Raw genomic sequence first — 15,334 nt, forward strand, 5'->3', positions numbered from 1 at the left:
TTTAAGTATATATATATATATATATATATATGTATTCTTTAACTGAGTCTTTCTGTATCCTTTATAAAGTTTATATCTGTGCTACCTTTATAAAGTTTATTAGGGTTGCCAAGTCTTATTTACTCACCGGCGGGGGAGCGTCTGCTCGGTCTGGGAGCTGGCTGCGGATGTGCGTGTGAAGCGCGAAGCGCACGCCGGCAGAACGTCACCGGAAGTGACGCATGACGTAGGGCACATTGGGGGCGTGGCCCAGATCGTCAGGGGGAAACCATATGTCGTGTTGTATGTCGTGCGTCACCTCTGGTGACGCAGCTTCGGGGGGCGGGGTTTCCCCCTGGGCCCGATTCCGCCGCGGTGGAAATCGGGCCTCCAAAGTGGGGGTTTCCCCGCCCCCCGCCCCCACCTGGCAGCCCTAAAGTTTATATCTGTGCTACCTGGCATTACATTTTATGACACACATGGCCTGGCCCCCACAATGTCCCATTTATGTCAGATACATCTGTTGTATCAAATGTGTTTGACACTCTTGATCTATATAGTGCCAATCTAAATGGAGTCTTATCCTTCTAAGTCTATTGAAGTCAGGGGGACATATAAGGTTGTAATGCCTTAGTATGACACTGATAGACTTTTTGTAAATGTATAGAACATAAGGTTGTTGTTATTTTTTGTAGACAAGTAGTTCTGCATGCTAGTAGAAATGCTAGCTGCTATACTGAAGCAACTTAATAGATTTTCAGACTGCAAGGTTGAGAAACAAGGATTTATCCAGAAACCCGACTGTGTCAAACAAGGTCTAAATAAGGTCTAAGGCTTCTTCCACTTTTTAAAAAAATATTAAACTATTGAATATTAAAATAAAATGCAATGCAGTACTTAGTAAAGCATGAATGAAAAACAATTACAAAATGATCATTAAGTCTGTGGTGAATCAAGGATTGCCATTACAAGTTATCTACCAATTTTGAGTTTTTCATTCAAATAATTAATAAATGGAGTTCAAGCCAGTTTTAAAGATCCTTCAACTACTTAATGGTAAAGACAGGCCTCAGTTGGGGCCACAGTGCACCAGTATGGCGCTCAGGGAGTGAGGCACCGGGGGGGGTCGAGACATTTGGCTACTCCTTAAATTAAGTTTGCTCTGGAGCCCCATCCTCCCTGAGCGAAGACAGAAATGTGTGAGCCAGAGCCTAGGAAACGGCGAGCCGGCTCTCACTCACTCAGCTTAGAGGGAACACTGAAAAACCCTTCCTTCCTCAGGCCACACCCGCCAAATGCCCAGGAATTCGCCCCATCAGAGTTGGCAACTCGACCAGACAGCAGACCGGCAGCCCATTAGCTAAGAAGTTTAGGGGGAGGGGGCCGGGGGGGCACCAGCCAATCAAAGTTAATTAAATTAACTTCGATTTAGTTGCTGGGACTCCTAAGGCAGCCCCGACTGCGACCAAGGGGGGAGGAGAGCGCCGCCACCAACAGCAGGGACAGCCCTGGCACCGTGGATGAGCCCTCGGGTCTTACGGGTGCGCCGGGGCGCTCTCTCTCCACCTCTCTCTGCGACTGGCCACCAGCAAGTGCCCTGACCATCCCCAGACCTCCGCCTGGCTCCTTTTCAGCTGTGGCGGCATGGCTTGGGCTCGAGGATGGAGACCATCTGCCAAGCCAGGGGGCGGCTCCGTCCTGGGTGCAAAGGGGGAGCGCCAAGTGGCCAGCTGAAGAAGGCAACAAGCCGGGGTGTCCCGACGGTCGCACGAGGCGAGACCAGACTCAGCTGCCCACCCACCCCTCGCCCACCCACAGACCTGGCTCTGACTCCTCAGATTGCCTAGGCTGGTTGCCCATCCTCGCCGGCTCGCTTGTGCACCCCTCTAGGGTGGCGGCTGCTGCTGCTTGTGTCGCTGCTGCCACTTCCTCATTCTCCTCTCCTGCCTGCAGCGAGAAGCAGCATCTGTCAAGGCTGCTGGCCCCACCACTGCTGCCGCACAGACGCATGCTCGGGGAGGGACGGGGAGCAAGGATCGGGGGAGGGGGCCCCATTAAAATTGTGGGGGGCAGGCCCCAGGGGCCCCACGCTAGCTACTGGCCTGCGAGACCGGGCCCGGCCACTGCCTCCCACCGGGGCCCTTCCCCAACCTCTCCCGCTCTTGGGCGGGCGGCAACATTCCGGCCAGCTCCATTCTCGCGAGAAACGAGCGTGGTGGGCTGGCTGCCCAGCAAGCCGAGAAGGAGGGCGCAGAAGTGGGCGAGAGGCTGAGGCTGACTGAGGGAGCAGGCCCCGGCGACAGAAGTGGCATCTCTGCCCAGGCCCGGCCCGGCCCGGCTGCAGTGGCGGCAGCGGGGGGCGATGCTGGAGACGTGCGGCCTGAGTCTGGTGCGCCTGGCCCTCTTTCCACCCTCCCCCATTGGCCTGTCTGACTGACTGACCGGCCGACGAAGTTCTCGAGGACGGAGCTCTTGCCGGCGCTCTGCCCGCTCACCACCATGGCGATCTGCGGCAGGTCAAGGTGGCAGCTCTGCCTGATGGAGCTGAAGGCGTCCTGGGGCGGGGCTTCGTCGTGTGCCCCGCCCCCCGCCCCTCACTGGGGAATGGCGATCCCCGGCGATCCCCCCCAAATCGACCTCTGTGTACAAACATAAATTGCTAAATGTGTCTGTATCTATTAGGTATATGAAGAATGTAGTCCTGCACATGTGAAAGAGATGGCATAGAGTGTTTCCCCTAATCTTCAATATAACTTTCTTCTTCCCCACCAACTATTGTGCCCAGAATTCTGCTGCTGTAATGGATGTCTGGCAGTGCCAGCAGTGCCAGTTGTCAAAAGAGACCCTTTCCCAGGAGTATCTAACATCTCATTCTTCTCCCTACCTCTGCATGGCTCCCAGCCTCTGCATAGACTTGGACAAGAATGAGCTGTGGTTGACAGATACTCCCAAACCACTTCTTAAAATCTTACAGTTGCCCTACCTGTCACAGCCTGGCAATAATTGCTTAATATTAGTCTCTTACCAATAGGAGTCCCCACACCGTAACCTTTGGAATCAATGAGTCCACCAATCTGGGTAAGATTGCAGTTTCTCTGGGTGACATATTCTATGCTGGTAGACTCCATCAGGAGGGCATAGTCAGTGGTGAGCACTCGCTGGATTCCCTCATCATTGTTCTTCACCAGTGCTGTCTGCTGCCTGCTGCTCATAAATGCCCACATTTTCTCATATGTTGATATTTTGGATTTCTAAAGAGAAAAATCAGAAGCATCAGACAAGGACCTTGTTTATACTTTTAAATTATAACATATCCCTGGATACCCCCGGATAGTGTCATCTTTGAGGAGAGAGAGATTAGGATCCCTTCCCACTTCCTACTGCATTCAGTCCCACATATGCACTATTACAAATGTGTTCCATTTCCATCCAACAGCATATTGAGCCCTTGATTTCTTAGTGCCTTTTGTCACACACAGGGTACAGTGAAGACACATAGTGAAGGTACATAAGTTCTGTTGTACTTTAAGATTCATAGAGCAGAAGAACTATATTGCTGCTTTGCCTGGGAATGATCTAATGCATTGTTCTTCAAAACAGTTATAGGCTATATGTTATCAATTTCAAAAAAAGAATGTGGAGACTTTTAAAAAAATGAACTCAAGAACTGAGTTGTCATATTTACAAAGTCCTCAGAATTTATTTCTAAATCCATGTTTTGTTCTGTTTTAAATTCATAATGTAGGTTTCAGATTTTTTAATTTTGGAAAGGCAAGTTTTTAAATACATGCAATATATGCTATTTGACAAATTTTGCTTCTTAAAATATACAAAAAGTCAGAATGAAGGAGTGGTGAGAGTACTGGGCAAGGCCTTCAAAGGCCTAGGCTCAAATCACCATTCACCATAGAACCTACTGCAGTCATTTTCTCTCAAACAAATGTACCTCAGAAAGCCAAATGGAAAGGGGAAAAACCATTGGAAGTGCCAATCCTCCGGTATATATAATTCTATTTTGGTCATGGACTCCCCTGAACATTCCAACACGCTCCAAAATCAGTTTGCTCTCTGATCTGTCATTCAGAGGGTCTCCCTATCCACTGGCTGCTTTGCCTGAGTCCTGCCTCCAAAATTCTAAAAAGTTTGCTGTTCCTCCCCCCCCCACAGCCAGTCAGAACACAGATGCCATATGCAGCTATTAAAACAGGAGGAGGCGCTTTTCTACCTTAGCTGTGACTGCATAGCCCCAAATTAACATAAGCCAACCTCCAGGCGGCACCTGGAGATCTCCAGCTATTAAAACTAATGTCCAGATGACCAAGATCAGGTCTTCTGGAGACAATGGCTGCTTTGGGCAGTGGATTCTATGGCATTATACCTTGCTGAGGTCCCTCCCCACCCCAAACCCTGCCCTCCCCAGCCTCTACCCCTCAAATCTACAGGTATTTCCCAACCCAGAGTTGGCAACCGTGTAATTGGCTATGGTACCACTTTCCAGACCCTTGGAACCCAGAAAACATGGCACTGGAGGAGGTGCTTTTCTACCTTAGTTGCCATTGCATAACACCCCCCTCCCCGTCAAAAAATAAGTCAGAGGTGGAGAGAACCATATCTGTTACCATGAGGCTGTCCTCCCATTCTACCCACTTGGGGCAGCAAAATGTCAGAGACAGCCCTGCCTTATAGCTAAGCAGAAGGAAAGAAACATGGCTTGCCTCCCTCCATTTTCTGCTTCCCTTTGCCGCCCCACCAGCCACAGTCGGGACACTCATTTGGAGCTTCCTTCTAGATCTCATTGTATTTCTTCCCACAACGGGCATTACTCCTAGTATGCTAAATAAAGACATTATGGCTCTCTGATGCTGCTCTTATCATAACTGGCTGAAATGCTACTTTTTAGTAGTTATATTATTTGCGGATGTGTTTCTAAACTCTCCTAAAATCTCCCCCCCCCCCATGTGTATCTTCTATATGCTAGGTCAGGTATCTAACCTGGGGGTTAGCCCAATATTGCCAGATCTCAGAAGTTAATCAGTATTTGGATGGGAGACCACCAAACAATACTGGGATCATGACACAGGGCAGGTATTAGTAAACAGCCTTTGAACATCGCTTGCCTTGAAAACCCCACTGGAGTGGCTGTAAGTCAGCATCAAAACAAAACATATGAAGCCTCCTCTGGATGATATAGATGAGGATCTTTTATATCTTGGTTCCAATTATTTCCAGATTTTTGTAAACCCCAGTGGCATTTATATATTTCTCTATATGGCTACATATGGGAACAGATTATAAGAAGAGTCCACACTCCCTTCATTAAACAACTGGATTTCACCCCCTTTGTCTCTATCCTGGGTCAATCTAGTTAATTCTGTACTAAACATGATACTTCTATAAATAAATCTCCAAGAATGGTCTCAAAGCAGTAACATGCTACCTTGGTGTTCAACGTATAATGTACATTCAACTTAAAGCTTTTTATTATTTGAACTTTTGTCATGTCAGTTTTATTATTCTGCTGCACTATCTTATGGAGAACATCGTTTTGACTTAAATGTCAAGGTTATTTGTGCATGTATGCACCACCAGAAACATTTCTGTTACTCATATTTTACCATAACGCAGCATATATTTCCACAATTAGAATCTAGAAAAACCCCTAAACCAACAATATAATAAACTAGTTAAAAAGATTTTAGTGTTTTCAGTTTCCCCCTAATCAGAAATGACACAGGGTCATTTCTCCCACCAAACAGCCCCAATTACTGTTTGGGATGCAGTAAGAAGGGGTGAACCTGTGGGGCTCTCACACTGTTTTCCTCCTTTGCTGTTGTCCATCACTCTTTAAACCAGAATTGGAACAGATCCTTCACATATGTTGTTCATCTTTTTTCCCCCAACAGTGGGTGACAATCTGTACATTCTGAGTAGATCTCCCCAAAGCCTCACAAGTGACTTTGCTGAAGCCCAGCAGCAACATGGCAGAATATGAGCTGAATGCCTCAGTATCTATAAGGTTCCTAAGGAAATCAAAATAGCGGATACCACTATTACTCCAGAACCCCATATTGGAATTCATGATTTAAGTGACTTTTTGGAGCACCGATATTTTAGTGAATTGTATCATACTGTATTTTATACTGTTCTTTATATTGTTTTATTGTTTTAACCTTGGCATTTATGTCTCCTTGTGAGCCGCCCTGAGCCTTTGGGGAGGGCGGGATATAAATCCAAAAATAAATAAATAAATATTGAAAGTGATCTGTTCTGTCAACAGTAATAAAATCATGGGTACCATTTTCGGGTGTAGATTCCACTTCCATTTTAGGATTAATGGTCTAAGTCAGGGGTGGCCACATAGAACAAGCGTCAGACGTTTGAGAGCCGCAAGATATGAACAAATATTACACACAGGTTTTAATTGAAAAATATGCACATTTGATTTTTATTAACATTAAATTAGACTGCCAAAAATAAAGACAAAAGGGGAAAAACAGATATTGATAATATTTATTTTTCCAATGATATTTATTTGTTTGCTAATAATACTTCTTTGTCTAAGAGAGAGAGAGAGAGAGGTGGAAAGAAAGAAGTCAGCCGGTGGGGCCGCAAGGTAGGGGCTTGGAGAAGGGTTTTAAAGAGACAAATGCCTTCTCTGAGCCAAGTCAATCAGCCAGTGTGGCAGGGCTTAGAGAACACAATTAACTTTATATGGGAAAGGGAGAGGAGAGAGAGAGAGAGAGAGAGAGAGATGGAAAGAAAGTGGAAAGAAAGCAAACAGATGGGGGGAGGAAGGGAGGGAGAGGTAAAAAGAAAGCAACTTTAACTTTAAATGCATCCTCCAAACTCCACCTCCCCCTGGCTGGCTTGGCTTGGAGAAGGAATTTAAAGAGACAAATGCCTTCTACAAGCCAGTCAACGGGGGGGGGGAAATACCCCTATGAGTCGCTCTTTCGGCCGAGAGGTCGGAGAGTGAGGCTCCCGCCATGCCCTGCCCCAATGGACCTTGCTGCGTGAGCGACCCCGAACGGGGTTTAGCGGAGCCACCAGACGTCACCGAGTGATAAAGCGACCATCCGGAAAAATTGAAAAGAAAAAGAAAAGATCGGCTTAACTGTGAGTTGTCAAAATGCAGAGAAAAAGAACTGAAAATTGTTTCCCCCCCCTCCCAGCGAAAAAGGCGAAGAGGTTAATCCTCCATCTATACAAGCGAAAAAGAAAAGGAGGGGGGGGGATGAATTGAGCGGACAGTGATGTTTTCCTTTGATGTATTTGAAAGCGAGAAACTTGTCTCTCTGGAGCACATTTTAAGAACTTTCTAAAAGTAAACAAAAAAGAAAAGATGTCGGAGCTGGGCAAAAGCGAGCGGAGAAGGAGGGAGGGTCTGGGCGTTGGTTTGTGTGCAAGAGCCGGCTGTTGAATGTTTGGACTGTTTATGGCTGTGAATCCGACGGGAGTTTTGCAAAAAAGATAAGTTGGAATTGTGACAGCGAGAAGTGCCTGATAAGCGCTTATAAGTCAACAATTGCGAGGAGGACCCATAGAGAGTCTGGGAGCGAATATAAAAGCAAAAATGAAATTGATACCATTCTCGAAAATGGGGACCTCCGAGGCATGAAAGGAAGAGGATTTATAGTACATGAACTGAGCGTATTAACAACAACCCGAAGGAGGATCTAACAAGCCGGAAGGAAGACAACAGAGGAAGCTCCTCCACGTCAGCGATAGTAAAAGTACCCAGCACGCAAAGAAGCGGTTCTGAATGTGCACAGAAGAGACCCTTTTTATTAACAGAATCTCAAAGGAACATTACTAACATACTAACAGAGAATACATGTAACAGGACTAAGAAAAGAAGTTTGGCAACACACAGAAGAAGCCCAAGAAGATTAATTGGACATTACTAACAGTTTAATTTACCAGTTTATATATCACTCAGCTTTCTCTTTCTCCCACTGTCTACCCCTCCCTTTTTTTCTTTTAAGCGAAGAATGCATTTAAAGTTGCTTTCTTTCTCTGCTCCCCCCACCTCAAGCCTACTTGGGAGGGGACACTAGCTGGGGAAGGGAAGATTGGCTCCTGAGCCACAGTCTGGCCACCCTGATCTAAGTTGTATTACAGAGACAGGAAAGTATTTAGCTTACAAAGTAAAAATAGAGGATTTCAAAATTAAAAGATATAACTAAAGAGTTTTTTCTGTTTTTTATAGTAGTAAGGCAGAAATCCCTCTGAACAACACACAGAGCAAACACAGAGGATATTAGTTGCCTTAGTAATAAAGTTAGTTTATCTGTTTTTCAAGGAGCAAGGATGCTTAACGTGATTGAAAGTATCAAGGAAGTCAATCATTTTCAATAATTACCCTACTGTGTAAAAGAAATACATGTATACTTTAATAAATTATCAGATTTTTTTAAAAAGTAAAATTGTTAATTTTGAGAAGCTTGAGAAATATCAAAATTACAACCTGCTAATTGCCCCTTTCCGTCTGCAATACAGTTTCAATATGAACTAGAGAACCTGTAGGTCCTAACTGAGAGCAGCCATTTAAAATGTCAGACTGGCAACTATAGAAATGGAAAATATTTGTTCACAAAGATAGCAGAAGCATATTTCTTTCCAAATTCCCATTGCTTTGCCAATCTGTTGCAGCTTCTTTGGAATGATTGCTTCCTAAAGGTTAGCTTTGTCTCTGTGTATCATGCTTGCATCCCACAGGGGAAGATGATAACTATAATTACCTGCATCTGTTCAGGTTTGGCCTCCCTGAGATTACCAACTGCTGTTTATATTTACCATATTCATAGTTTGTTGGTGTACTTGGTCTCAGAGCTCAAAACCAATTACTCTAGCACAATCCCTATGAACTAAATTAAATTTAAGGAGATTATGCCAAAGTAAGATGATTTAGAACTCTAGACTGACATGGATTATTATGAGTTAAATTAATGTTGTATATAAAACAGGCAACTCCAGAAATACTAGCAAAGTGGGCTATACATTGACAAAAATCTAGAATCTTCTTGATATGAAGATTTCATTACACCCCAGTTGCTCAGACTAGTGAACAAGCCTGATTTGGAAGCCTTCATAGGGATCAGGGAATATTTCCACCTCAAATTTGGCCTATTGCTGTTAAGAGGCTGATCTGGCTAATCATCCAGCAAGTTACTCTTTTGGCTATGAATGGGTGGTAAACACACAAACTGAGTATCTGTCAATCCCATATTCCTGGCTGTGGATCCACTATATATACAAGTCCAAACAGTTAACAACAGCATTTTCTGTTCTGCAGTTCTGTTCTGTTGCCCAAATTCCCATCATTCAAACAAATTGTCCATAAAATATCTAATGTGTTTGAGCTCTCTGTGGGAAAAGGTTTTCTGTGTACCCAAATTCCTTTTTTCCTTGTTTTATTTTAACTACTATCTTTCATTGCACTGCAATATTGCACATTTTCAACTATTTTAGAATGCCAAAATTATTCAAGACTGGCTCAAATGCTGTTTTCACATCAAACACAAAAATGGTAGCTGGAAGTTATGTAGGCAGCTCACATTTATTCTCTACCAACTTGCCATTTTGACCAGTTTTCTGTAGTTATCTTATTCTAATATCAGTTTTAGCTGGTACCTAAAGGTGATAAAGGACAAAAACGGTAGGGACCTAACAGAAGCAGAAGAGATTAGGAAAAGATGGCAAGAATACACAGAAGAACTATACAAGAAAGACCTCGATGTCCTTGACAACCACGACGGTATAATCACTGACCTTGAGCCAGACATCCTGGAATGTGAAGTTAAATGGGCCTTAGAAAGCATTACTAACAACAAAGCTAGTGGAGGTGATGGTATCCCAGCTGAGCTATTCAAAATCTTAGAAGATGATGCTGTTAAAGTGCTGCACTCAATTTGCCAGCAAATTTGGAAAACGCAACAGTGGCCACAGGATTGGAAAAGGTCAGTATACATTCCAATCCCAAAGAAGGACAATGCCAAGGAATGCTCAAACTATCGCACAATTGCACTCATATCACACGCTAGCAAGGTCATGTTCAAGATCCTACAAGCTAGGCTTCAACAGTACGTGGATAGAGAACTGCCAGAAGTACAAGCTGGGTTTCGAAGAGGTAGAGGAACGAGAGATCAAATTGCCAACATTCGCTGGATTATGGAGAAAGCAAGAGAGTATCAGAAAAACATCTACTTCTGCTTCATTGACTATGCTAAAGCCTTTGACTGTGTGGATCACAACAAACTATGGCAGGTCCTTAAAGAGATGGGAGTACCAGACCACCTCACATGTCTCTTGAGAAACCTGTATAAGGGCCAAGAAGCGACAGTTAGAACCGGATACGGAACAACTGATTGGTTCAGCATAGGAAAAGGAGTACGACAAGGATGTATATTGTCACCTTGCTTATTTAATATATATGCAGAGTACATCATGCGAAATGCTGGCCTGGATGAATCACAAGCGGGAATTAAGATTGCTGGGGAAAAGATCAACAACCTCAGATATGCAGATGATACCACTCTAATGGCTGAAAGTGAAAAGGATCTAAAGAGCCTCTTGCTCAGACTGCTCTTTAGGAGAGTGCAAAAGTGGGCTTGAAAGTGGGCTTTAAAAGAGGAGAGTGCAAAAGTGGGCTTGAAGCTCAACATCAAAAAAACTAAGATCATGGCATCCTGCCCCATCACTCCTTGGCAAATAGAAGGGGAAGTCGTGGAAGTAGTGACAGACTTCACATTCCTGGGATCTCAGATCACCGCAGACTGTGACAGTAGCCATGAAATTAAAAGACGCCTGCTCTTTGGCAGGAAAGGGATGGCGAACCTAAACAGCATGATAAAAAGTAGAGACATTACCCTGCCAACAAAAGTCCGCATGGTCAAAGCAATGGTATTCCCAGTAGTCATGTATGGCTGCGAGAGTTGGACTATAAGGAAGGCCGAGCGCCGAAGAATAGATTCTTTTGAACTATGGTGCTGGAGAAGACTCTTGAGAGTCCCTTGAACTGCAAGAAGATCAAATCAGTCAATCTTAAAAGAAATCAACCCTGACTGTTCCCTGGAAGGCCAGATAATGAAACTGAAGCTCAAATACTTTGGCCACCAAATGAGAAGGGAGCACTCACTGGAGAAGACCCTGATGCTTGGAAAGATTGAAGGTCAAAGAAGACAGGGACGGCAAAGGATGAGATGGTTAGACAGTGTCAAAGATGCAACGAACATGGAATTGAGCCAACTTCAGAGGACGACGGAAGGCAGGAAGGCCTGGCGGGAGCTGGTCCATGGGGTCGCGAAGAGTCGGACTCGACTGTGCGACTGAACAACAACAAAAAAGGTGATAAAAATAAATATGAAGAATTTCTTTATGAGTCTAGCATGGTTTTGAGCCAACATCTTGCATTTGAAAATGCAGATTTGGTAAATTACCCAATCTTTTTCAATTCCAAAAGCAATTCTTGCATGCATACATCAAGGAACTCCAGTGCTGTGACTTGTTTCCTTCATCCAAATTTACTATTTAATATAATTACAAAGCCTTAGTGCATCTCTCATTGATGCAAAATCTGGTACTTGTCATCTTACCTTGAAGAAGGTCATTGTTGATCCATCTCTAACAGCTCCATACTCTATCTTGGTTTGCTTTGCCAAATCATCTGCTGAATCAATAGGTGATTCCATTCTCTCAACAGTTAAGAAGGCAGCCAAATTAGCAGTGTAGGATGAGATTATGATTAAGGTGAAAAACCACCATATTCCTCCAACTATTCTGGTGGACAGAGCTTTTGGCATCAATTCTGATCCTGTTACAACACCATCAAAACATTTGTGTTACAATAAGTTGAAGGAAACTTCAGACTCCTGGTACAGGATATCACTTTTAGGAACATGATAAATTTATGAACAACAGGGTAAAAAAATGATTTGACTCAATAATCCCAGACACATACAGATAACAGTTAAAAATGGAAACAACACTTTGAAAAAGATTTATGCAATGACAGATGACAAATGTATGGATGTTCTTGGATCTGAATTTCCACACTTTTTCTAGTCATTGAAGACTTTAAACAATAACACAATTGCCAGTGATCCTGGAAGTAAGTTTCACTTATATTATTGTAATAAATATAATCAGGATCAGGATACCCAGCATTAAATCTTGGGTCTGTTAACATTAATTAATTGAATTCAGATGAAGAGATTAGGGAAGGAATTGGCAAAATGGACTTTTAGCCAGGGAACCAGGTAAAATTGCTTCCATCTCATTCCCCTGTTGATGTGAGCTGTGCATCAGTTCTGCCTGTGCATCAATCCCAATAACTTCTTGGTAGCCAGAAATCACATAGAAGAATATGCTTACTTAAAGAGTGTCAACAATGCTTACATAGGAAAGAGGAAAAAAGGAGAAAATCTAAAATGTCTTTAGCTTTATAGCTTAAATAATGGAACAGTTAAAACCTTAACCCATAATATCCATATAATGCAATGTTAATGACTATATTGATGACCAAGATGAATAATAGCATATGCAGTGAATATGACAATTACAATGTGGTGGTCTTATAAAATGACACAACAATAACAAAGCAACACAAGATGCTGGAAGCTGAGGAGGACAATAAATGAATAATGTGTATATACTTTATTTGTTGAAAGCAAAATTCTTCCCTCTCAGTAAAATATTTAGTGCAACCCAAATATGGCTTGGATCCTATGATCCTTTCCCAATGACAGAAGGGCATTTCCATCAGAAGGGGCAGGATAGTTCTATGCAGGGCTCTACTGGTAGCAGGAGCTCCTTTGCATATTAGGCCATACCCCCTGTGTAGCCAATCCTCCAAGAGCTTACAGTAGCCCCAGTAAGAAGAGCTCTGTAAGCTCTTGGAGGATTGGCTACACTAGGGGTATGTGGCCTAATATGCAAAGGAGCTCCTGCTACCAGTAGAGCCCTGGTTCTATGTATTTCCACCTTCAACTTTACCCCATATGCTATTTATGAGGGTCCCCTAACATAGCCTTTAAACACACCAGAGAGAAAAATCTTTTCTACATTGGTTACTTTCAACAGGTTCAATGCTGTTGTTCCCACCCAAAAGCATCATGGAGCATTTGTGCACCTCCTGGGCTTTCCTCATCTTTTGTAAATGTGTTTTTGTTAGAAGCTTTGGAAAGATCACAGCAAAGACTGGCTGTCTGCCATGTGGTTGGGAAGTTCAGATATTCCCAATCCCACCTACTTGGCAACCTGTCCTCACAGCAGCCATTTCCCCCAAAACCAGCAGGATATTTTTGTGTCTTTTAAAATTAGTAATTGAATATTGTTCTATTGTTATAATGCTGTTAGGATCTTTGTAGCAGGTTATCTGCATTCCCAGATTTCATTTTTTTAAATAAGTCTCTAGCCAAATTAGGAGATATATAAGAGAAAATGTGCATCTCTACAATTAAAGGAGTTTATTAAAACAAAAAAAAACCTGAAAAAAACCCCGTGGCATGGGAGGGATGCCCATTACCTGGGGACTGGGGCAGGGAAACCTGCTATGTGGAAGCCCTGTTGCCGCTCCACAGTATCAGCAGCCCCAGTAGGAAAACCAAACAAGTCTGACCCTGTGTGGAAAACACCTACATGTTCACAACTGACTGAGAAGAATATCAGTGAGGTGAATTCCCATTCAATCAGTCTTGCACACTCCTGCCCTTGCTAGCTGGCTGCCACTTCTATCTGTCAAAAATTAACAAAGCACTTTGATCAACTGGATAACTTTCACTAGAAAGAAGTAAAATAAGACAAAGCAGCAGCAAGGAAGGGAGAAAAGGATTGTGCCAAGACTTATATTGCCCTCTGTTCAGGTCAATTGTGAAGACATATTTCTAACATTCTCCTTGTATTTCATTCTTTTCCCAGAATCTGAGACTCCGATTCAGTTGCGAATATAGTAGGAATCAAGGACATGCAGAAGTGTTTATTGGAATAAATCAGAGATCAGCATGTGGTTAAATCCTGCCTGAGTTGGGCACTAAGCAAGTGCAGCATTATAATTAGCAAAGGGTTTTGGCACTGAAGTGTTGGGCCTTCTGAGACATCTATGTGATATGCTATAATGGGCTAAAAAGGACATTTTCCAAATGATAGCAGTTTAATTTTAATCTATATAAATATGTCCATTTTTCTCTTAAAAATCAGTGCCAGCTATGACCCAAAGCCAAAACATCTTGCTGAGGAAACAGCCTAGGGAAATCAATGGGAATTGCTTACTTATAACAGCTTGGATCTAGGTACATCCAGAAGCTTCACTATTCTAATCTAGCCCAGTCTAGTTTATGTACATTTATGGAATCTGTTTTATGTGAAATGCTTGCAAGGCACAATGAACAATTTCTTCATAGAATTACTGGGAATCTTTCACATATGTTAAACTCTGGATTTGGATCTATATGGTTATGCCAGATGTGTACCTATTTAAAAATTAACAGACTGATCTATCAAGGGAGATCAGCCCAGGGAAGAAGCCTTCCTTGTAGGGAACTGATGCTGATGAGCATCTTGATGTACAGTGCTCACCTGGGTCTCATTGAACAGGCTAGAAGCATCTGGATGAGGATGCTCATATTCATCCAGAGTTATTAAATGTACATAGCTCCAGTTGGATAGGGGACACAGTCTCCTATTTAATTCCAGAACTGTTTTTCTGAAAATCTATCTATAGCTACATTTTAATGCTTCTGGTGCACTATTCAGGATGAGAGTTTACTTAAAGAATATATTAAACAATTTCTCCCTTACAGTTTTAACTTGCTGCTGATCTAGCCAGCTAATAAGCAGTTGCAAAGGATGCTGACTCAGATCTTTATGAAAACATTATTTACTAAAAGCTCAGCAAAGCAATATAAATTACATAGACACTTATGCAATGCCTCATTTTAATTAAAACAGTAATAACGGCCAACTACATTTTAGAGATCCATAAAACTTGGCAGAGTAATCTAACAGATCAGTTTCTATAGTAGATGCTCCACAACAGAAAATTTGAAGTTCTGATTCTGTTTTACTCTTGTAACGGTTTTCTAACTTTCCTTGAGTTTTCTAATGACAAAAGTTGTTCATGTGAAACAACAAAAGTATACTTCAAGTTGTTTCTCTGAAAAACTGCTGATTCTGTAAGCAGTTAGTAAATAATATCAGCAACCATCTCAGGAAAATAAAAGGCTGAACTATTGGCTCATAGGATCATGATAGTGCATCAGATTTTGATTCCCAACACTGCAAAACTATTAAGTGTGTGACTTTAGATTTAAAGATTTCAGTGAAATGAAGATTCTTGTGAAAAAATGGGCTTTTAGAT

The 15,334-nt window shown here is 42.8% G+C and overlaps 1 protein-coding gene across 1 annotated transcript in view; it reads right to left on the reverse strand.

The window, feature by feature from the left end:
- Positions 1-15,334, reverse strand: part of GRIK1 (glutamate receptor, ionotropic, kainate 1) — a 187,346-nt gene that overhangs the window by 24,645 nt on the left and 147,367 nt on the right. The window contains exons 15-16 of the mRNA XM_015422986.1: positions 11,574-11,791; positions 3,005-3,230 (exon numbers count right to left, since the gene is read on the reverse strand). Coding sequence (XP_015278472.1) covers positions 3,005-3,230; positions 11,574-11,791 — 444 coding nt within the window. The remainder of the gene's footprint in view (positions 1-3,004; positions 3,231-11,573; positions 11,792-15,334) is intronic.

The sequence above is a fragment of the Gekko japonicus genome, unplaced genomic scaffold (assembly GCF_001447785.1).
Source record: "Gekko japonicus isolate JY-2015 unplaced genomic scaffold, Gekko_japonicus_V1.1 scaffold178, whole genome shotgun sequence".
NCBI lineage: Eukaryota > Metazoa > Chordata > Lepidosauria > Squamata > Gekkonidae > Gekko > Gekko japonicus.